This window comes from Bos mutus, chromosome 10 (assembly GCF_027580195.1).
Source record: "Bos mutus isolate GX-2022 chromosome 10, NWIPB_WYAK_1.1, whole genome shotgun sequence".
In the NCBI taxonomy this organism is placed as follows: Eukaryota; Metazoa; Chordata; class Mammalia; order Artiodactyla; family Bovidae; genus Bos; species Bos mutus.
In genome coordinates, this window is record NC_091626.1 from 49,270,000 (window position 1) to 49,294,958 (window position 24,959).

The 24,959-nt window shown below is 36.1% G+C and overlaps 1 protein-coding gene across 2 annotated transcripts in view; it reads left to right on the plus strand.

Moving 5' to 3' along the window:
* The first annotated feature begins 1,257 nt into the window (after positions 1 to 1,257).
* Positions 1,258 to 24,959, plus strand: part of AP4E1 (adaptor related protein complex 4 subunit epsilon 1) — a 72,394-nt gene continuing 48,692 nt past the window's right edge. The window contains exons 1-8 of one of the 2 annotated variants that reach the window (XM_005900468.3): positions 1,258 to 1,502; positions 3,281 to 3,352; positions 8,380 to 8,503; positions 12,870 to 12,943; positions 15,310 to 15,431; positions 18,033 to 18,192; positions 19,930 to 20,096; positions 23,062 to 23,135. In XM_005900468.3, the coding sequence (XP_005900530.1) occupies positions 1,353 to 1,502; positions 3,281 to 3,352; positions 8,380 to 8,503; positions 12,870 to 12,943; positions 15,310 to 15,431; positions 18,033 to 18,192; positions 19,930 to 20,096; positions 23,062 to 23,135 (943 nt within the window). In that variant the 5' untranslated portion in view covers positions 1,258 to 1,352. Of the gene's footprint in view, positions 1,503 to 3,280; positions 3,353 to 8,379; positions 8,504 to 12,869; positions 12,944 to 15,309; positions 15,432 to 17,376; positions 17,485 to 18,032; positions 18,193 to 19,929; positions 20,097 to 23,061; positions 23,136 to 24,959 lie in introns of those variants that run through there. The other variant, XM_070377893.1, reaches the window with a different exon arrangement.

Genomic DNA, 24,959 nt, shown 5'->3' on the forward strand with positions numbered 1-24,959 from the left:
TAAGCATGAAAACAGCAAATAACATTAAAGTAATGTTGTGACCATTGTTTTGACTTCCTGGATCCTCTCTCAGAGACTCTCAGAAGTCATCAGACCACATTCTAAAAACCACTGTACTAGATTCTGTTCCAGACCGAGGTTGGGATAACAGCAATGAATAAGACATCCTCAGTACAGGGAGAAAAATATTGATGTAGTGGCAACTGTCATCCGTTTTAAAACAGAAAATAACAGAACATTGCGAGACGACAGGTCGGGGGCGGTGGTGGCGGTGGCCACCTGACCACTTCCCCTTGCTGGCTGCCTCCCCAGATCCTAGAAGAGGGGCTGAAGGGTAGCGACACTGGCCAAGAGTCCCCGTACGCGGCGTGGGCGGAACCCGGCAGGATGAGTCCACAGGACAGCCGCGCTGTCATTCAGCTCCACCAGGGTCCCTGGCACCGCCAGGACCAGGGCGGCGCGTGGTGCCGCGGTCCCTCGTCGCCCCTCAGGCTGCGGCGGCGGGAGGTGTAGGGATTGCCGGTAGTCCCCAAGCAGTGGGCGGTGGCCGAGAGAGGGCCAGGAATGTCCACCTCCCTGTGGTGTCCCCAGCAGCGCGGAGGCGCCTAAAGGGAAAGCGAGACTTTGGCGGGCGAAGTATGAGGGAAGGACGGCGGCAGCGGTTACCTTAGGAGGAGCCAGAGACTCGCGAGACGCTGGCGTTGCCATCGAAACCGGGAGCGTCCGGCCCTTCTCAGTTCAGTTCAGTTGCTCAGTCGTGTCCGGCTGTTGGCAACCCCATGGACTGCAGCACACCAGGCTTTCCTGTCCATCACCAACTCCCGGAGTTTACTCAAACTCATGTCCATTGAGTCGGTGATGCCATCCAACCATTTCATCCTCTGTCATCCCCTTCTCCTCCTGCCTTCAACCTTTCCCAGGATTAGGGTCTTTTCCAATTAGCCAGTTCTCCGCATCAGATGGCCAAAGTACTGGAGTTTCAGCTTCAGTGTCAGTCCTTCCAATGAATATTCGGGACTGATTTCCTTTAGGATGGATTGGTTGAATATCCTTGTAGTCCGAGGGACTCTCAGAATCTTCTCCAACACCACAGTTCAAAAGCATCAATTCTTCGTCGCTTCTACTCCACCACAAGACGACAACATCCGCGCAGGCTTGGAGCGCGGTCTTTCGCTCGCGGACTCTCGCGCCCTCTAGCGGCGTCTCTCGAGAAAAACACTGTACTTGTCCGCGCGGGACGCGAATAAAGATTTCTTCTTCAAACAAACAGGAAGTGCCTACGGAGGCCGGGCCGGCGGCGGGTCAGGGGCCGGGCATGAGGCCGGGCGGAGACCGGATCGCGGGCGGCGGCGATGAGCGACATAGTGGAGAAAACACTGACGGCGCTGCCGGGACTCTTCCTGCAGAACCAGTCGGTTGGCGGGCCTACGGCCGCCAAGGCGTCCTTCTCCTCCCGGCTGGGCGGCCTGGTCCGCGGCATCACCGCGCTCACCTCCAAGCACGTAGGTGTCCGTCGGGCCGGGAGGTCAGGGGCGCCTGAGGGAGGCCCCCTCCCTGGGAGGCTCTGGTCCCGCGGTGAACCCCTGGAACTGGCTCTCCGGCGGGTTTGTCTGTCGGTCCTGGCTTCTCTCCGGAAGCGTCACTTGGGCTGCCCGGACAGATAGACAACTAGGAGGCCAGGTTTCCACAGTTGGCCCTGACGTTGACTCATTATTATCTGGGGCAAAGTCTTTACTATTTGAGCCTCCGTGTGTTTCTCGAACGTTGAAGTGTCAAAGTACCAATACATATTTCATAGATTGTTTCGAGGGTTAGAAGAGACACCAACCAGTTGAAAATACCAGGTGCCATGGAAGTGTCAGCGTTATTCTCAAAAGTTTCTTTCCAACTCGGATTCTTGCTCTCTCCCAGTTCTTCAGTGTATGCTACATAACATGTATTACACAGACCCTGCCATCTGAACCTGTTGTTTGAATATGTTTGGGGAGCTCGAGGTTCTTAGGTTAGATCTCTGGATTGGGGAAAGAAAAAGCGTAATTCTTCCCAATCTCAGTATTTGCTGAGTAAGTTTCTGCCTCCGATGGGCTTTGAAAACGAGCTTTTATAATGGAAAATTTTAAGTTCCCACAAACTTTCTGTAGTTGCATGGGTTGTGTAAGATGCTGATAAAAAGCGTCAAGGATTTTGTATCTTAAAAAAACAATCATGTGGTATAGCGTAATTTATTTGTTCAGAAAATACTTATGGAAGAAGCTGTGTGTTAAACCCTAAGGAAATAGTCTAAAACACATTTACTTTTTCCAAAGAATTGGTCCTTCATCTTGGGCTTAAGACAGGTATAAGCAGTATATGGTGAAATATGTGTCAGGAGAGAAGAAAAGAGAAAGGAGATTTTTCTTCAAAGTGCTCTGAGGGTTTAAAAACTGTTTGTAAACTGAAATAGGATGATGTACTGGAGGGGATCTGTTTCACATTCAGAAATCACAGAAAACAATTATTTGTGGACTTAATATTGTTTTAACATTTTGTCCTTTGCTAATTTTTATGAGATGGTAAATGAAATAAAATATTTTTGGTTTTAAATTGCAGTTTGAAACTGTATATAAGGTATCTAAATGTGGCAGTACTTCACTAGTACTTTTTGGTTAGTTACTTAATGGGCATCTGCTAGTTCATTGTGTAACTTAGAGATAGCATTGTATTGGGCAAAATTTGGACCAATTTTCAAGTGCTTAAGGAGGTGAAATACAATGCAGACGATAGAAATAGCCATATTTGTGAATTTATTCTGTGTGTGTGAGAAAGAGAGGAAAGGGTAGGGAAAGGATGCAAGGAATAAAGGGGAAAAGGTAGGGAAGAAGAATATAGTTTAAGGGAAAAGGATTGGTTTTTGTTTGTCTTCTTACCCTGTTTCTCCATTCCATGAAGAAGAAGGTGTGAGAACCTTATTCTGGGCCACTACATGAAGAATTTCTTTTCTACTTATTCTGTAGTGTTAATTAAAAAAAAAAAAAAATTTCTGCTAAACCGTCCTTAAGGGGACAGTAACTGAAGAAAAGAGGAGTGGTGAGTTAGCGTGAAAATATTTATTCTTTCCAGGAATGATTCTGAGGGTTGGAGAAATCCCTTTAGGCAAATCTGAAGCACATACTTTTTATAACTCTCCTTTAAAATAATGTTTCTTATTTATAATATTGTGAGTTGTATTTTTCCCTTTTAAAAATACTATTACAGTTTAAAAAGACAGTTATTCATGAGTCAAATATTTTCACTTTTTTAGGAAGAAGAGAAATTAATCCAGCAGGAACTGAATAATCTGAAAGCAACTGTTTCTGCTCCTACTACAACCCTAGTAAGTTTACATAGTCGATGTCAGCATGTTTTCAATTTGAAATCTGGTCTACAATTGACTCAGTAGTGGCATTAACTGATGAGTTGCTAAAATCTAATATATCACAGTCAAAATCAGTTATGGATGATAATAAGTCAGACGTTAACTTTGGCCTTTTATTACCGACTGACTGCTCCAGACCAAAACTTGCTTGACTGATGTCAGTTCAGTGACAACATGATGATAGTTACATAAATGTGGTAGTACTCCTGGGACCCCATAACCGATCTTATTGTTTTAATGTTGTGCACTGAAAGAAGGTTGCTGCTGCTGCTGCTGCTAAGTTGCTTCAGTCGTGTCCGACTCTGTGCGACCCCATAGACGGCAGCCCACCAGGCTCCCCTGTCTCTGGGGTTCTCCAGGCAAGAACACTGGAGTGGGTTGCCATTTCCTTCTCCAATGCATGAAAGTGAAAAGTGAAAGAGAGGTCTCTTAGTCGTGTCCGACCCTCAGAGACCCCATGGACTGCAGCCTTCCAGGCTCCTCCATCCATGGGATTTTCCAGGCAAGAGTACTGGAGTGGGTTGCCATTGCCTTCTCCTAAAGAAGGTTAGGACACATAATTTAAAATAGTATTTTAATACTATTAAAATATATAATATTTAATATACATTAAATATAAATATAGATAATATACATTATAGAATATTAAAACATACAAATATATAAAATATAAAAATATAAAATATAATACTATTAAAATAATAGTATTTTAATACAGACCTTAACAGACCTGAATTGATACATTGTAAAAATCTCCTATTTTGCATTTCTACATCTTGGAGTATAGGTTGACTGACAGAGTAGAAAAATGATTTTCTTGCTATAAAACTGAGTATATTGCATAATAGCTAAATGAAGATCTAGTTTAAAAAAAATTGATTCCCTATAATTTGATTTTCAAACAGCATTCATTCAGCAATTAAGCAGTGGCCACTGTGGGACTGTCCCTACATGGTTAGATTAAGGCCTAGGTTTTTTTTTTCTTTTAATTTTCACGTGGTTTTAAATAATGAGATTTTATAAGCAACATTTATTTAGCAAAGATTTAGTGAGTGCTTTCTTTGTGTAAGTTGCTGTGGCATACACTTCTAATAAAGGTACTAGGGTGATCATTTTGCTTGTACACATGATCATGTGTGTGAATAACACTTGTAAAGTCTGAGAGAATATATGTGTTTCCTTTTCTGGTTATAATAAAGGACGGTGAATGGTGCTGCCGGATTCGTGGTCTCCGAAGGAGAAGATTTAACTCCAGGACCAAAGTTAGTCACAGTCACTCAGAACTTTGTATAGATTTTATTTAAAGTGAAAGTGACAGAGAAAGCTTCTGGCATAGATATCAGAAGGGGGCAGGAGAGTACTTGCCTCACTAAGCAGGACCTTATATACTTCTCAACCAGCTGCTGAGAATAGATAACAAATACCTCAAGGCTGTGAGAATTTCGCCCAGACCCTTCCCTGTAACATACATCCTGGGATGACATCAGCATGTCAGGATGAGATTAGCCAGAAGGAACAGGTTAACCCAGAGCTCAAGACTTTGGAAGTTTTACCCAGGCCTTTTCCCATAACATTCATCCAAAATTCAAAAAAAAGGCATGTCCTTGAACAAGAGATGCTGCTGCCTTTGAGACCTACTTGTCTAAGGCAAAAGTATGTGTTAAAGAATGTTTACTTGCTCCTTAAAGGGGCCTTACTTCTTGTCAACCTGCCTAAGTTACTCTTCCAGGTGGACAAATGAAACTCAAAGCATAATTAATGTGATACAGTGTTCAGTGTCAGTCTCTCAGTTGTGTCTGACTCTTTTGTGACCTCATGGACTGTAGCCCACAAGCTCCTCTGTCTATGGGATTCCCCAGGCAAGAATACAGGAGTGGGTAGCCATTTTCTTCTCCAGGGGATCTTCCGCACCCAGGGATTGAACCCAAGTCTCCTGCATTGCAGACAGAGTCTTTACTGCCCAAGCTATCAGGGAAGCCTCCAATGTGATGTATCTGTATGTATTAATGTGTATATATATGTGTGTGTGTGTATAGATATGTATATGTTTATATGTGTATGAATAAAGTCATTGTGCATTGTGATACTTGAAAGATATGTTAAGCAATGACTTCTCTTTTTAAGCAGTGACTTCTCTCTTTTTACTTGATTTCCATTTTCTACAGTTGGCAGTATTAAGTACAATTTTTCATGTTATTCAGTATAAACCTGATGTTAACAGAATTAAATAAGTAGATAGAAGTTAGGGAGCAACAGTTTGAAGGAAGATTTTATAATAATTATGGCCAGTCATTCTGAGTGTACGTTTTAGAACAGTCTGTCCTTGAGGTGGTGATGTAGAAGTTAGATTACAGTTTGTTAAAGAAATTCTGAAGTGAATTTCTACATTGGAGAATCATTTTCTTCTCCAAAAATAAGAGAATAATAGTGTATGCAATAGAATTTTACTTAAAGTGCCTAATGACTTTTGAGAACCTATGAGATAAAATGTTACAAAATCAAGGTTGATATTTAAGGGCTTAAATGAACACTTTCACTCCTCATTGATACAGAATTTTGCTTAAATATATATATATTTATTTATTTTACTGTGATGGGTCTTAGTTGCAGCTTGCAAGATTTTTAGTTGCGATACGTGGGATCTAGCTCCCTGACCAGAGACTGAAGCCAGGCCCCCTGCGTTGGGAATGCAGTCTTAGCTACTGGACCCCAAGGGAAGTCCTGATACAGAAGTTTTTGAAGAAGCTTCCAGTATCTTTTACACGTTTTCTCAGTTGTCATTGTTCAGTTGCTCAGTCATGTCCAACTCTTTGCGACCCTAGGGACTGCAGCATGCCTGGCTTCCCTGACCTTCACCATCTCTCAGAACTTGTGCACACTCAAGTCCGTCGAGTTGGTGATGCCATCTAACCATGTCATCCTCTGATGTCCCCTTTTCCTCCTGCCTTCAATCTTTCCCAGCATTTGGGTCTTTTCCAATGAGTTGGCTCTTCATATTAGGTGGCTGAAGTGTTGGAGCTTCGGCATCAGTCCTTCCAGTGAATATTCAGGATTGATTTCCTTTAGGATCAACTGGTTTGATCTCCTTGCAGTCCAAAGGACTTTTAAGAGTCTTCTCCAATACGACAGTTAAAAAGCATCAGTTCTTTGGCGCTTAGCCTTCTTTATGGTCCAACTCTCACATCCATACAGGACTACTGGAAAAACCATAGCCTTGACTGTATGGACCTTCGTCAGCCAAGTAACATCTCTGCTTTTTGGTTTGCTGTCTGGGTCTGTCGTAACTTTTCTTCCAATGAGCGAGCATCTTTTAATTTCATGGCTGCAGTCACCATCCATAGGGATTTTGGAACCCAAGAAAATAAAGTCTGTCACTTTTCATTGTTTCCCCATCTATTTGCCATGAAACGATGGGACTAGATGCCATAATCTTATTTTTTTGAATGTTGAGTTTTAAGCCAGCTTTTTCACTCTTGTCTTTCACCTTCATCAAGAAGCTCTTTAGCGTCAGCTTCACTTTCTGCCATAAAGGTGGTGTCACCTGCATATCTGAGGTTATTAATACTTCTCCCTGTAATCTTAATTTCAGCTTCTGCTTCATCCAGCCTGGCATTTTGCATGATGTCCTCTGCATATAAGTTAAATAAGCAGGGTGACAATATATAGTATTGATGTACTCCTTTCCCAATTTGGAACCAATATTTCTCAGTATTTAGTAGTTAATGTGGTAATGAATTAACTTTTATTACTTTAAACCCAAGTGAACTAAATTAAATCATTAAATATTATTCCCTTAAGATTTTCCTGTGATTTATTTTTAAACTTTTCATATTTAAATGTGTATGTGTATATCTATCTATATATAATATATATGAAATATTAAATGTTGTCCTTAGTTTAAAACATTTTATTTTACTATTCTTAAGCATTTTGTGATTTAGGAATTCTATAATTCTGTTATATATTAGGGTTAATTTATTAACCCTAATTTTTAGATACTAAAATAGTCTGAGCTTTACATATTTTGAAACACATTTATTTATATTTTTAATTCTTGATTAAAATTTGCTGTCAATATTGAGAATGCAGATATTCTCATACTAATAAATTTATAGAATCTCTTAAAACAAGTTATTAGCTTATGTTGTAAATTTTGAAAGACTCAGTTAAGTTTAATCTTGGAATGACTCTACCATTAATAGGGCTTCCCTGGGTGGCTCCGACAGTAAAGAATCTGCCTGCAATGCAGAAGACCTGGATTCGATCCCTTGGTCGGAAAGATCCCCTGGAGAAGGGAATAGCAACCCATTCCAATATTCTTGCCTGGAGAATTCTGTGGACAGAGGATCCTGGTGGGCTACAGTCTGTGGGGTCGCAAAGAGTCGGACGCAACTGAGTAACTAACATATACACATACCATTAATAAAGTCATAATAATTGTGAGAGTTGTTGAAAAAGTAATACTTAGACAATAAATTATTGCATATCATATACAGCATAATAATTCTGAAGAAACTCCAGATGCAATTTGGTTTTTAAGTATGAAAAATATTTTCATTACAGAAATTGTTACAAACTTGTGGGGATTTCATGGGTATTTTCATTTGACAAAGTGTATTAAATGATGTGCTGCATTCTAGAAGTGAAGTTAGAGTACTATGACTGAAGTTTTTTCTGAGGACCATGCATCCCACATTATGACCAAATTTTTCAGGAGAGGGACCTAGAATTAGAAATAGCTATAATTGATTTATTTTATATTGTTGCCTCTAACAAAATATCGAAACAGTTTTACTAAAATGAGTACTGTTGATAGTTAAATTTGGGAGAAACTTGTTTACAAAGTCTGACTTTGGGTAATTCACATATGTTGTTTCTTCAGTGCCAGGATTAAAGAATTCTGCTGTTAAATGATTACAAACATACTAAAGAAAGAGTCAAAGCATTCTCTTTATATGATTACTGGATTTTTTTTTTTTTTTCAGAAAATGATGAAGGAATGTATGGTGAGACTTATATATTGTGAAATGCTTGGATATGATGCTTCCTTTGGCTATATACATGCAATCAAGTTGGCACAACAAGGAAATCTTTTAGAAAAAAGAGTAGGTATGTATGCGTTTAAGACTTTTGCACTTTATCTTGTCCTTAAAGTTCTGACTAGTATGTAAAATAAATGATGACTGATATGTAGTATGTTTTTAGAACACTACCTTGTGATTTCCTTACCTTTAAAAGATAACGCGTCAAAAACTTACAGCCTATAAATGAAATCAATTTTCCTGATTCATAGCATTTTGGAGTTACATAGAAGATTAAAAGTTGTTTGTTCTTAGGATGGTGGTTAGATGACTTTGTCAAGACTCACTGAACTATACCCTTAAAAGGATGAGTTTTCTTGTATGTAAATTATACTTCAGTAAAGCTGATTTTAAAAAGTCTATTCAGTTTCATCAGTTTAATGATCAGATATGGTTTTTTATAGAATAAGACTGAAATTGCTGTGAATAATTTTAGCTATCTTGCTCTTAGTTTCACAAATGTTAGCTATAAGGATTTCAGGTATCTTTTAAAAATTGTTATCTCTATAATTAGCCTTCAAGGCTATTAGTAAAACTCCTTTCAAAGACTTAAAGCTTGTTTTCTTATAGCTTCAGCTTCATATCAGAAACTTAAGGAGCAAGCACTTTAGAATAACATAGGAGTAGAACGTATTCTTTATTCAAAGAAGTTGCTACTGTTACCTTGTTGGGGACCAACCTTCTTATGCTATATTGACCCTTGCTGTCAGGTGATGGGGAAGGGTGGAGATGTCTTGGTAAAAGATTCTGAGACTATCCTCACACAGCATTCTACTTGTTGAACCTCACTTCACCAAAAATACTCTTCTGTCTTTCGTTATATCCTTCCCTCCAAGTACAGTGGCCTCTGGCAGCCTATCTCTCCCTTTCTGTATTTCAAACCAAGTTTTAACTCTTCTGTGATCACTCAGGTGGCTCCTACCATCTGTTTGTCTTCTCCAACCTAATTGTAAAATCTCTGACAGCAGGAAATTTTGAAAACAATAGATAGTCAATACTTTGTACATCTGTTGCTGTCTTTTTCTTTTTAGACTTTCATGTAATTTTTTCATTTTCAATTAAATTTATTTACTTATGGCTATGCTGTGCAACTTGCGGGATCTTAGTTCTTTGACCAGGGTTTGAATCCAGACCAGCAGTGAAAGCGCCAAGTCCTAACCACTGGACCACTAGGGAATTCTCTGTTTTATTTTTAAAATGTGTAAAAATTACTTGTGTTACATGGTCCAAAGTTAAGACCTGATAAAAAGGTATAATCAGACAAATTTCTGATTTGTCAAATTTTTACTTTTATTTCTAGCTCCTGTATGAGGTTTGCCCCTTACCCCATGAATAACTATTTTCACTAGTTTCTGATTAATCTTTCCATTGCTTCTTTTTGAAAATAAGCAAACAAGTACACATTTATATACTCTCTCTTACACAAAAAATGGCTTGCTGTAGAGATTATTCTACACCTTGTTTTGATTTCTTTGTATTTTTATACAGTTGCATAGTTTTCATTGGGTGGGTGGATATACCACAGTGTTTTCAATCAAGTCTCTATTGGTGGATATATGAGTTTGTCTTTTGTTTTTTGCTCTCATAACCAATGTTGCAGTGAATGACCTTGTACATGTGTTATTTCATAGTTAAAGTGGCTAAGGAGACCCCAGATTCATTGAGATTCATGGTCTTTCTTAGGAAAGTATTTTCTTGCCACCTAGAGAGACATGTTTGTGGGTATCAGATGTTCTTTATGTGTGCTAATGGCTGGAAGTTTTGTTTTTTTAATGTGATGTGAAAGTTGCTCAGCCGTGTCTGACTCTTTGCAACCCCATGGACTATACAGTCCATGGAATTCTCCAGGCCAGAATACTAGAGTGGATAGCGTTTCCCTTCTCCAGGGAATCTTCCCAACCCAGGGATCTAACCCAGGTCTCCCGCATTGCAAGCAGATTCTTTACCAGCTGAGCCACAAGGGAAGCCCTTGTTTTGTAAGGTAGCATTTAAATCTTTTATATCTTGATTTTAGTACTTCTGCATCATCTACTCCTCTGAGATTTCTATGGCTAACTTTGGTGCTTTGTCTGATAGATAATGCCTTATTGTTTTTCACATGAATATTGTTGAATAAATAAATCTCAGTATCCACTAAGTCAAGTATTATGTTAGGTGCTTTATCTTGTGAGATGGTATTTCACTTTACAGAGGAGAAAACTGAAGCTCAGAAAGGAAGTCAGTTGTTGAAGGTCATAGAGCTATTAAATGGTGGAGCCAAAATATGAACCCAAGTTTCTATGAATCAAAGCCTGTATTCTTTTTTTTTTCTAATTAATTTATTATTTATTTGGCTGTGCTGGGGTTTTAGTGGTGGCATCCAGGAATCTTCAATCTTCACTATGGCTCGAGGGATCGTGGCATATGGGATCTAGTTCCCTGGCCAGGGATCGAACTTGGGCCCTCTGCTTGGGGAGCATGGAGCCTTTGCTTCTGGACCATCAGGGAAGTCCCTAAAGCCTGTATTTTTATCCTATAGCTCACTCTTAATCATAGCAAATGTACTTTATAATCATAGTTGTTGTTATTTCTTTTCCTGAAAAAGAAAGTGAAAGTGAAGTCACTCAGTTGTGTCCGATTCTTTGTGACCCCATGGAGTGTAGCCTACCAGGCTCCTTGTCCATGGGATTTTCCAGGCAATAGTACTGGAGTGGGTTGCCATTTCCTTCTCCAGGCCATCTTTCCAACCCAGGGATTGAACCTGGGTCTCCTGAATTGTAGACAGACGCTTTACCGTCTAAGCCACCAGGGAAGTCTTCTTTTCCTGAAGTCTTTTTAATTTTTTGAGTCACAGAATATCTTTTCCCCCTGTTTCTGGATTATCAAAATAGTTTCCCTGTTTTCTCTGGTTGTCAAAATAGGACATTCTTTGACACAGATTTAAGGTTTTTTGTAAGGTTTCAAGGTGGTCTTTGGATTAGTTTGTTAATCTTCTTGCATTGTGGTACTAGTGACTTAAGTGTGGATAATATCTTTGCTGAACAGATGTAGTCTGATAAGATGTAATCTCTGCTTTATTTGTTTTTTAAAATTTATTTATTTTAATTGAATAATTACTTTATAGTATTGTGATGGTTTCTGACATACAGCAACATGAATCAGCCACAGGTATACATGTGTTCCCCGCTCCTGTAATCTCTGCTTTAAATACTGTCTAGGGTTTTTCTCTTCCCTGGTCCTGGTTTGTTCTTTTTTCTCTGTCCTGATTATGGGAGTGATAGCTCTGTTCCTCTGACCTTCAGTGAAGATGCTTGGTTATGAGAACAGGAAATTTCTGACAGTTTTCCCACTTTCCACAACAGGCACAGACAGTATGAATGCTGGGTAGTGATAGGGATAGTTAACCTTAGAATCCCTAATAAAAGGGCTGAAAGAATTGAAAAGAATGAAAAACAATGGGGATGGGAAACAGGGAATCGGGTCTCAAGGGAGACTGAAGAAACAGAATGGCATAAGGGTTAAAAACGTGACCTAACTCCTACTGGCTTGGTTGTAGTCCTGGCTCCACCATGTAGTAGCTGCAGACCTTGGGCAGTTATCCCTTTTGGGGCCTTTTATACTGGGGATAATAATAATATCTACCTCATATAGTTATTGTAAAGATTCAGTAAGCTTGTAATGTATTTGACCCATAGCAACTGTCTAACAAATGTTATCAATATGAAGGGTGACAGGAAAATGAAATGGGGCATCCAGATTCCATACACATGGTATTTGTCATGGTATTAAAGTACTTCCTCAATTTTAAGATGTACTTTTTAATGTTTTGATATTATTAAAAGTGCTTAAGTCAATGAGTATATTTAATGTGGTAGACAGTGTTTTTTTCCTCAACATCTATTCACTCAATAGTTTATCTTCAAACTGAGAAAACAAGGTATTTCTTGTGGCTTAATGTATGATTTATGTCATATGGTTTGGTATTAAATAGCTCATTCAGTAATACAGATAGCTGGTAACTCACTATTAACTATAACAGCTGTTAGTTTTTGGATAATTGTATTTGGCTATAAGACAAAATGTTTTGATTGATTATGTAGAAATTTGCACAGAAGATAGAAGGTATATATTCCTAATGTCATTTATAGGACTTTAAGCTGGTACACATAGCCTTTTTTCCATTTTAGTTATATCCTGTGAAATACCTAATTATGAAAGACTTCAGGATGAAGAACACCTGAAATCTTCCTTACTGAATTTTTTTGAACCTTCTTATTTTACTATTTGTTTTAATATTTACCTGTAACTCTGTCTTTGACATTCAAACTTTGGAATATATTATTGCTTTGTTTAACTTCTTAAGAAGAGTTAATTTTTGACGGGTGTTAATGAGACTTTTTCTCTCAAATTTTAAGGTTATTTGGCTGTATCTTTATTTCTACATGAAAGTCATGAACTATTGCTTCTCCTTGTGAACACAGTTGTAAAGGTACTGTATTGTATGCTGGTTAATATAAAGTCTTAAATTATTCCATCAGGCATTTGACAGTTTTTATATTTTTGAAAGAATGTAGGCTTGCAGAATGCGTTTATTGGAAAGATCTTTTAGATCGGTTTCTGCATCTGTAGAATGAGGATAATAATAGAACTTAACCAAGTTGTAAGGGTCGAATGAAACACTATACAGAATATCATTTGCTACTGCTGCTGTTATAGTGGTTTCATTTAAAAAAGCAGAGTTAAGGAAAATAAACTCAAAATGGTCTAAAGATCTACAAGTAAGACCTGAAACTATAAAACTCCTAGAAGAGAACGTAGGTAGAATACTCTTTGACATAAATTGTAGCGAGGTTTTCTTGGATCAGTCTCCTAAGGCAGAATAAATAGAAAGCAAAAAATAAACAAATGGGACCTAATTAAACTTAAAAGCTTTTGCACAGCAAAGGAAATAACTGATAAAATGAAAAGACAACCTACGAAATGGGAGAAAATATTTGCAAATGATGGGACTGACAGGGCTTGATATTCAAAATATACAAACACTCATACAACTCAATATAAAAAAAGTAAACCGTAGTCACAAAATGAGCAGAAGACTTGAATAGACATTTTCCCAAAGAAGACATGTAAATAGCTAACAGGCAATGAAAAGATGCTCAACGTCACTAATTATTAGAGAAGTAAAATCAAAACCACAGTGAGGTATCACCTCATTGAGAATGGCTATTGTGAAAAAGTTTGTGAAAAATAAATGTTGGCAAGGATGTGGAGAGTTGGCAAGGATGTGGAGAAAAGGGAACCTTTATACATGGTTGGTGGGAATGCAAATTGGTCAGCCACTATGGGAAACAGTATGGAGATTCCTTAAAAAACTAAAAAAGAACTACCATATGATCCGGCAGTTTCACTCCTGGGTTTCTATCTGGACAGAACGAAGACACTGACTTAAAAAGGTACATAACCTCAGTGTTCATAGGACTATTTATAGTAGCCAAGACATGGAAACAACCCAAGTGCCCATCAACAGACAGTTGGATTAAAAAGACTTGGTATATATACATAATAGAATATTATTCAGGTATTAAAAACAGTGAAATACTGCCATTTGTAGCAATGTGGATGAACCTAGAGAATATTGTGCTTAGTGAAATAAGTCACACAGAGAAAGACAAATACAGTATGATATCACTTATATGTATAGTCTAAAAAATAATACAAATGAATGGAAATGCAAAATAGAAACAGACTCACAGACAGAAAATGAACTTGGGGTTACCATAGGAGAGAGGGAGGAACAACTTAGGAGTATGGTATTAATAGATAACAAATTACTGTATATAAAATAGATAAGGAAAGGGATAGCACAGGGAATTATACCCATTTATCATATAATAGCCTACAATGGAGTATAATCTGCAAAAATTTTCTAAATCACTATGCTGTACACCTGAAACTAATACTATATTGTAAATCAGCTATACTTCAGTAAAAGAATAAATAAAAAAAAAAGCAGAGCTGGAACTAGAACTATAATTTAGATCTCCAGACTCTTAGTCAGATGCATTTTCCATGCTATTGTCTTTTTTTCTAGGATCAATTTTAAAGGGATATAATATAAACTGAATAATTGAAGTCTTTTAAACTCTAAAAGTCAATTTAAAGGAGAATAGAGTATAATTGGGTAACTGAAATGTATGATAATAAAAACAATTTAATCCACATGCAATATTTTTTTCTGTTAAACTTTTAGACAAAATTGGTAATGAAGTATAATTGAATTGTTGAGCTTTTTCGTGTTTATCTTATTTCTTCTGATATGTGAGAGAGTGTGTGTGTGTGTAGTACTTTCTGAATTTTAAGTCATATATTCTCTTAAGGTCACTAGTGGCTTTAAACCTTTCCAAACTTTCAAAAACGTAGTTTCAGTTTCTATTAAAATAGTTTATAAACTTTGTGCTTATATAAGTATATATAAATGCATACATTTTATAGTATGTATTAAAAATTGCTTCCTTTTAAACTTCCACTCATTGCTTTAACAATAAAAATTCATAAAATTTTTTTTGTTACTGGTTTAGAAAAGTTTTAAAGGCTGTAGTAAAGAAGACTACTTTGATCAGTGTCAGAACAGAAATATAGTTTCCTTTAGATTGGTTACTTTTGGGCTGTCTTTATCTATTGACTCTATTAAGGCAAGTGAAACCTGATATTCCTATAAAATACAAGGTATTCCTAAATGGACAAATTAGTTGAAAACTACCGTATTAAGTGTATAGGACCATTGCAATGTTGAGCTCACTGTCCCTAGTTTCAGAATTTGCACTGAATGTTTTCTTTGCTTAATAATTATGTCAGGACTTGCAGAGCACTAACCTAGTAGAAGTATGTATGGCACTTACTATCGTCAGCCAGATTTTCCCCCGAGAAATGATTCCAGCTGTTCTTCCATTGATAGAAGATAAACTTCAACATTCTAAGTAAGTAAATTCTTTTTTGGATAGGTGTCTACACTGTGTATTTCAAAAGAAAAATTTATACTAAAAATTTTATTCTAACTTTGATTTAATGCTACCAGGATAGAGGATATTCTTTGACTGCCAGGTATAATACAAAAATCCCCAATAGCACTGTCCTTTATTTTTATGTGGGTTTAGAAAAATGTTAGGCAGCTTTCTAAAGTAAAACTGAGACAGTGAGGCTTACCATCAGGAATCCTTGGCTCTCTTTCCACTTCTGCTGCTAACTCTCAGTGGTCCTGTTTTTCCCTTGGCTATATGGGGTTGATTGAAGCTCCTTAGTTCTCACAAAGTTGTTTTATAAAGTGAAATAATGGAAAACATTTGGAAGTGGTTCAGATGCCATGAATCCATAGCTTCAGTGTACTGGAAATGCTTTTATATCAAAACTGCAGCTTTAGCAGGATATATACAAATGAACCTTAACTTGTAGTATTTTGCTAATTTTGAATGATTCCTCAACTCTCTCCTTATTAACTTGATTAGTATTTTTTCCAAACTTGGAATTATTTTGTTTTTGCTCAAGCCCCTTGATTTCATAACCTTTATAGCTAGGAAAATGTTTAGTCACTAGCCATTTTTCATTTGTGATTGTGGTACTTTATTGTATACATATTTTTGTTAAAGATTTTTTTTTTGTTACCTGTATAATATCTCTTTATTTCTATGCTTTTTTAAGTCAGCATTTTTAGTGTTCTAAGATTATAAAATGTCGTCTTATGGTCTGTGTTCTTTAAGAAATCTTGGGCCATGAATCTTCCAGCTAAAAATAACAGCTCTTACTGAGAATTATGGAGTAACTTCATAGATTTTTCAGACTTGTTTTGTTTGTGTTGAATTGGTGTTTAGAACAAATGATGGGCATGGACAGTTAACTACTGGAAATGAAATATTAGCCTTTCTTTATTTAGAAGTTGGTCTATCATAGCTGAGCATATTTTTATGAAATTTTTCCATACCACCACTGTTTTGTGGTAGCCGTACTTACCCTTTGTATGAAATCTTTCTGAGAAAGATTTGAATTTTTTCCTTGTTGCTTCCCATTTACCCTCTCAATTTTTTCCGTATTGCTCCCCATCTACTCTCATTTCAAATCCTGGCTTTTCCTGTCTTGTACTAGTTAGAATTTAGACTTTCTGAAACTCTGCTTTTGCAGTTATGGCCATACCTACTTCCTCGCTGTGGAGTAAAGAGCTAAAGACAGAGTTGTGGGCCACAGCTACAGATAGGCCAGTAGATGTCACGACGAAGCTGTGAGACAGGGGTTGGACTTGACTTTTGAATCCTTGGTTGTATTTTCACATGCCAAACCTACAGCCCAAATCCAGGTTTTTTGATACCTTGTGTTATTGCCACCATTTTGGGCCAGACCAAGGGATTCCTGAGCCTGATGAGGGTTTGTATTCTTTTTCCTCACCTCATTTATTTACTGTGTCCTGGAACTCAGATTGGTTAATACCCTATAGCAACACTTTGGGATGTAGATTCCAGTTACCATAATATTAATACTAGTGGCAAATCTGTTGTTAATCTGCTTTCTTTTTATGTGAAAAGGATTTTCCATCATGACATAGTTTACCCAGGAAGATGATGGGTTGCTTGTTAATGCAGAAGCTGGATGACCATTTGTTAGGAATATTATAAAAGGTATTCTTGAATGGAACACAGAGGATTGCATTGAATAATCTCAGTCTTGAGATTCTATGATTTTAGGTATCAGAAATATGTCTTAAGGAATCCTGAAAGTAAATACTTCACTACTGCTGTTGTGAGCACTGCCAGCATTATCTGCAGATATGAGCCATGTGGAAACAGGCATGAGAGAGAAAAACAAGAATATAATTCCTTGAAAATGACATTGTGTTCACAGGATAGCAACTCTTTATTTTTGCTTCTTGTGTGCTAGACATTATCTGTTACAAATGAAGTGCACGACTTGTATATACTTTCCTCCTCATTGTAATGAGGTTTTTGAAACATGAGCTGGGCAAGGAGAGGAGTAACAGCTTTTAATGTAAGTCCCCCTTATACTCCCCTGCCCCACTTAAGTATTTGGAGTATGTTTACCCATGATATAAAAAAAGAAATATAAAAAGCTGAAATGTTAAGGAGACTTTAATGTTAATGAAGAGACTGTTTAATATTACTAGCTGAAATTACCTCTTACTCATTTAAACTTACTATTTATTCTCTTCCCAATCTTTAGAGATATGGCTTTCAGAAATGGAATTTGGGAATTAAGAAATTTGTTTATCTTTCTTGCTTTGTTTTGGTTTCAAAAGTAATATATGCTTGTTATCAAAGAATGTTGTAACTAAAGAAATACATAACATGAGACTTAAAGTCTCTTGAGGTAACCTCCTAGAGATAACCTCCTAGAGATAACCACTATTTTATAATTTGGTAAATTAGAATAAAAATTAATAATAAATGGGTAATTCTCTCTCTTTTTTTAGATTAAAGTAATAGCTGGTATTTTGAAATCATCTGGTCCGTAATCTTTTCAGCCTAAATGTCTGATATTTCCAGATGGTTTATTTAGATTTTATTTTTTATCTTTAGGGAGATTATACGAAGAAAAGCTGTTCTGGCATTATATAAATTTTACCTCATTGCTCCTAATCAAGTACAGCATATCCATGTTAAGTTTCGGAAAGCACTTTGTGATCGAGATGTTGGAGTCATGGCTGCTTCCTTGCACATATACCTTAGGATGATTAAGGTAAGTTGACATTTTGAGAAGTTACTAAGTAGCTATCATTAGAAAAATATAACTATGTAATTAAAAGAAAACTCATATTTTTCAGTAAACTGCATCACATTTAAGTTTGTATTATTGACCCTTTAATAGTAATTTTTGCATGTTGTTAATAGCATGAGTTGCAGACACATTCTAGACTTAGTCTTTTTTAAATGCCTGAAATGTTTTCATGTTATGAAAGAAGCATGGGAAAATGGTAGCTCTGGAAGGTGGTTGAAATTTGCAGATTTGTGGATTTTCAAGAAGTGGCTCCTTTTTATACAGCTTCATGGGATACTTACAACAGCTTCTAAAGTGAGGAGAGCTGGTGGGGAATGTGTAAGGCACAGTCTGCAGAAGCAGTCCCTAATTGTTTTGGCACTAGAGACCAGTTTTGTGGAAGACAATTTTTGGATGGGTTGGGGAGGGGGAGGATGATTTTGGGGAGGGTGATTTTGGGGATGAGTCAAGCACATTATGTTTATTTTGCTCTTTATTCCTATTATTATTACATCAGCTCCACCTCAGATCATCAGGCATTAGATCTCAGAGTTGGACCCCTGGTCTATTGTGTTGATTCCATACATTGATTCTGTGTTAGAGGAGGAAGGAGGATTAAATGTTATAGTAAAAATTTTTTTCTAAATGGCAATATGGGTTTATACTAATTCAGCCCCAGTGTATTGCCTGAAACCTTTTGTGTCTGAAAGTATATATTTGTGAGAGATTTCATCATATCTCATAATGCTATTGAAATAAATTTAAAATTATACAAACTGAAAGTTGTCTTTACTTTTATGCGTTGTGTGTTCCAAAGTAGTATGGTATAAATAGATAATTGACATTAAATCTTATTTTCCTCTGACATTTATTAAACTCTGAGAGAGCTATTATTTCTCTTCCAAAAATTTGTCCTTGATACCATAAAAATTACAGTGAAGAGTCTAGCATTCATTTTGAGGAGTACGTATTTACTTTCCCTAATTCAGGCAGATGGTTACTAGACCACAGTTGTGATCAATTTGTAATATATACAATGTTGAATCACTATGTTGTACACCTGAAACTAATATAATATTGTGAGTCAACTATACTTCATTAAACAATATAAGATGAAAAAATTTCCTATGTCTGAGAGAGTAGTCTGATAGATAATCAAGGCACACTCATTCAGAATCACAAATATGTTTAAATACTATACAGTTAGTTAATTTTTAATAAGCAGGCTTGATGATTTGGGGAGTTTTGAATGTTCGAGTAATGTTGGTTGTGCTCTTCCACCCAGAGGATAATTTAGTTCAATTACAAGGGAAGTCTTTTGCAAACAAAATTCAGAGATTGCAAACAGGCCTTGATTTTCATCTAAAGTAGAGAGATTACTGCTTTTTTTCTTTTCAATTTTTAATTGCTGATACTAGCTATTAAAAGTTCTAAGATATAATTATCGAACTTTGGAAAGGTAATTAAACTGGTGTGTGGGACAAGTAGGGAATGGTTGAAACTTTAGGGGCATGATTCACTTCTGAATCTGGTCACCAGAAGAGTTTCATTGTGGAAGGAATTACACAAATCAGAGGACTGTTTCATTAAATGTGAACATGAGACTTCTAAATGAGCATATACTAAGTTAGATTCTGCATAGCATTTCAAGCAGGTCTGTTTTATTTTTGAGATACTGTTTTTAACAGAAAGTTTTTTTGTTTTATTTTTTGAATATAGGAGAATTCATCTGCATATAAAGACTTGACTGGGAGTTTTGTAACGATCTTGAAGCAAGTGGTTGGAGGAAAGCTCCCAGTAGATTTCAATTACCACAGCGTACCAGCACCATGGTTACAAATTCAGTTGTTGAGAATACTAGGACTTCTAGGAAAAGATGATCAAAGGTAAACTCTTCTAAGTAAATTTGATAGGCTTTAGCCATGTAAAGGTTCATGATAAACCAAATTCTCCCAATGCTTAGTTGACTTAGTAGTGATAAGTAAGCCACTGTAAGAAGTGTATAAATTCAGCTTGTTGAGATAATCCTGGCTTTCTGCTTATCTAAGTCCACTCACAGAAAAAGTTAACTTTGGAGCTCCATATCTTCTGTGAAACTTTCTGAATCATTCTAGTTTGGAAGTTGGGAAGCTTTTTTTTTTTTTTTTGGGAAGCTTTTTTATAAAAAGCCAGATTATAAATATTTTAGACTTTGTGGGCTATATGTTGTCTATTGCAACGTGTTAACTCTGCTGTGGTATATAGCTCAAAAGCAACCATAGATAGTATGTAAATGAATGAGCACACCTCAGTTCCAAAAAGCTTTATGGACGTTAAAACTTGAATTTCATATAAACTTTATGTGTCATGAAATCTTATTCTTTTGAATTTTTTAACCATTTAAAAATGTAAAAACCGTTTTAGCCTATAGCCAATATAAAAATAGACATCTGGCCAGATTAGGCATGCAGACTATAGTTTGCTGACACTATTGCTATACTGGAACAATTCATTTTGTCTGAATTACTTTTTTTAGGCAATAATTTTATGAAACTTTTTATTCATGTCTTTCCAATTACATATATGTTTTGTAACTTTTAATTTTGCTGTAGTTTTTTAAACTTCCAGAAAATTTCCAAGAATAATACAGGGAGCTCTCTACCTAGATTCATCAGTTATTTATATTTGCTTTATCGTTCTTTCTATCTCTTCCTGTATGTGCATGTGTGTACACATTATTTTTATTTAAAATTTTTTTCTGAGCTGTTTGAAAGCAACTCGATTTATTCCCCTCAAGAGCAAGGACCATTGGCTGAAGTCCCTGATGTGTTTCTATCTTGAGAACATAATATTAGTCGGATTCTGACTCTAGAGATATGGTTTTGTTTTATACAGTAAGGTACATGTATTTGCTAATTCTCTAGTCTTGCCATACTACCGGATTGTCCTCCAGGCTATTGCTCCTAGTAAAGCCCTCTCAGCTTCAAGTCAGAACCCATCATTGGTGAGCTTCTAATGAACACCAGCTGGGCTGTATCACTCTTGGTATTGCTGTTTTCCTTTTTTCTATCTTTATGAATCTCAACCTTGATTGAAGCCTGGGGTGAAAACCTGGAGTTGATGGAGCAGACACACACATTAGAAATGTTTGTCCATTGTGGAGCTCTAGTTGAAGCTCACTAGAATTGTTTTAAAACCATTAATTTCATAGTAATGCATTCAGATCTCATTGGTCCAAAAAGATTTAATGCCATCATATGTTGTCAGAAAGTTACTTTGTAGACATTAGTGAATTTACTAAATTCATTAACTCATTATCATCCTTTCCTTCAAGGATGCATTTGGAGAATACATACAAAAATGAATATGTTTACAGAGTTCAGAGAGCTCAATTGAATAGAAATTAGGCTTAATTAAATGAGTAAAGAATATGTCTCTTTTACAGTGTTGTGGACATTAAAATGTTTTCTCCTTTTTTGTCCCAACTCTAACGAGATTTTATGTTAACATGTATTTCTTAAGACATGATATGCTCAATTTGGCAAAGTAAAAATGTTATTTTATAACAGGATTCTAATATATTTAATTGTAAGTATTAATTTACTGGACAAGTCTTATGTTTATGGTCTTTTATATCTATTTGAATATTTTCTTGTGTTTTATAGCATTCTGCTTCTTAGGTTATTAACATTCAGCTCAATCATGTCTGCAAATGTTTCCACATTTTGTGTGGTTAATTATAACTCCTACATTGGCTTTTAAAATTGGGAAGTTACACTGTAATGTTAAGTGTAGAATTACCAGATTTTTTGGGGGGGAATATTTGTAATGTCTACTATATGACTGTTGTCTGTGGAAAAATGCTTACATAATAAAATAAGGGATTTTAAAATATGGTTCTGAATTCTCAGTTGATATGTATACTTCAGTTAAGGTATAATAAAAGTACATGCACTTCAAATTGAGTTTTATAGCTGTATAGTTTTTTAAAAAAGAAGACATTTTCTCAGAAACTTGTAACATACATGATAGATGATTTGTATAGCCCAAGATTATTTTGATCTTTTTGTTTTGTAGTATAGTTTTTCTACAAGAAACTACTGTGTATTTCTTTGTTGGTGGTGCTTTTTTCTATTAGTGCTTTTTGATTTCACAAAACATACGAAAATATCAGCTGAGAAGCCATATTTTTCACCATTGGCCTTTTAGAGAGGACTTTTACCTGGAAAAAAGGCGTAGTGGCAGAGTGCTAGGGGTCTATAAGGCACTGCATTTTTGTATAGTTTCTACCTCAACTCAGTTACTGTAACTGTAATCTGTGACCATAAAGACATAGAATGGTATTAATTTGTTAGTTTCACAAAAATATAATTTCTTTATATTTAACATAAATGAAAGTTAAAATTTTCTCTCTGAAGAACCTACTGCTGCTCAAAGAAAGACTGATACTTGAATATTTTTTTAAAAATAAGTATTTAAAATACGTATAATATACTGTCTGGAATAATCTGGATATGTGAAGTATTACTATAGTAATTTTAAACAGGTAGAAATATTATATTACAAAGAAAATGATAAAAGAGTGTTCAATCAGATGAAAACCGTAACCATATTTAAAGTAGGTACAGATTGAGGAATGAGTTGATTGACTTTCCTCATTGGCTAGTCAGCTTTGATAAAACAGAAGGTTAAACTCTTAAAAAAGTGAAAGTGGAATATTTAAGAAGTGAAATTCCCATAACTTCATAAAATGAATTTCTTTCACTTCTTTTCTGTAGATCCTCAGTTTTAAAGAGAGAGAAGTTTGAAAAACTATGTTTTATTGGGTTATAATACTATAATTCTACTGCAAATAAAATATCTTTTAAACAGGACAAGTGAATTAATGTATGATGTTCTTGATGAATCCTTACGAAGAGCTGAGTTAAATCACAATGTCACATATGGTAGGTAATATTTGTGTAAATGCTGCTCTAATAATGTTTTCAGTATTATAGCTAAATCTGTGTTAGAATACTGTGAATTCCAGTAAATTTTAAATGTTAATTTTTAAGGTGGTTTTGGGTTATTATTTTTCATTGAAAGTATTGAATAACTCATAAAAATAATTTGAAATTATGACATTGTTTTAAATGTTGATATAGATTGACTATTATAATTGTCTCTCTTTTAAAGACTTCATTTTTAAAGAGAAATTGTCTCTTTATTGAAAATGTTCAATAGATGATTCAACAATCAAGCATCTGACAGTGAAGATAACCCAGTAGATCTATTCCATACTTAAGAAAACAGTTTTCAAATAAAGCAATCTGTCATCTAGTCACCAAATATTTAAGGTTTTATTATTTATTAGTCCTTGTGCAAGATGCTTGGAATACAGTTGTGAACAAAACAGTCTTATCATTGAGCTCATAGCCTAGAGAGATGGAAAGGGACAGGTACCATGAATGTTACAGAGGCAAGTTACAGGTACTGTGGAGCATATGGCAGCTATTCTTAGTTGAGCAGAAGGATAAGGAAGGCTTTTCTCAAAAAGTGATACTTAAGAAGACAACTAAAGGTTGAATTTGAGATAGATAAGAATATATAGATATGGAATAATGAACTTTGTAATGAAGAGACAGCAGCTATTTATGTTAAACACAATTTTAAAAAGTCTTTTAGTGATAGGAAACAAGAGTAAAATGGGGGAGGAGGGAGAAGAACTGAGAAAAGTAACTAGTCGTAATAGCCAGAGGGAAGAACTCTTAGTTCTTTGTTGATCAGCTTGAGAAAGCTTATTGAAGAAAGTGGGATATTTTGAGGTATTTAAGAGATAGAAGTAAAACACTTTGAATTTTGCCTACTGTGGAGATGAGCAGTAGAAGAGATATTGAGAAATACAACTCAAATGAGAAGTCATTTCTTAATCTGGTGAAATACCATGAAATAGGGGATAGAGAGGAGTATTTGTTCTTTCAGGCAATGATAAACTGCAAATCTTAAAGAATAATGGTTGTAGAAACATAGAGTAGACTAGAGGGTAGAAGTTGAACCGGTTTTAACTGTAATAAAACTGAAGAAAGGATTGCATCTGTAAGACTAGTATAGAAAAAGTAATGTACATGGTAGTGAATTGGGATAGTAAATTTTGAAGGATAGATTTATGTTTTGCATGTATAAATGGTAGTTAAGGTAACAAGCATGGTATTCATTTGTTCAACCAGTATTTATTGAATTCCTACAAAACAAAACCTTAATTTTTAAACTAGATACAGATTGAGGAAAGAGTTGATTTACTTACATATTCCTCCCTGCTAAATGTGGGAGATTAAAGGAAAAATAAGGTAGACACAGGCCCTGCCCTTCTAAGTGTTTAGTATAATGGACAGTTGATGGCATCTAGGATCTTATTGGGACTTACCAGGTGGCGCTAGTGGTAAAGAACCCGCCTTCCGATGTAGGAGATGTAAGAGACTGCAGGTTCGATCTCAGGGTCGGGAAGATCCCCTGGAGGAGGGCATAGCAACCCACTCCTGGATTCTGGAGAATCCCATGGACAGAGGAGCCTGGTGGGCTACAGTCTGTACGGTCGCAGAGAGTCAGACATGACAGCGACTTAGCACGCACACAGGATCTTATTATGTAATGAGAAGAATAAGGCATCAGAGGTAAGGATGATCCTTATTGAGGCGGGTGGTTTGGCTAGGAGCTGTCGGAATAATCCAAAGTAGTGTCAGAATTTTTCCAGGCAGCTAAAGTAAATTAAAAATTGTTTGAGATATAATTAT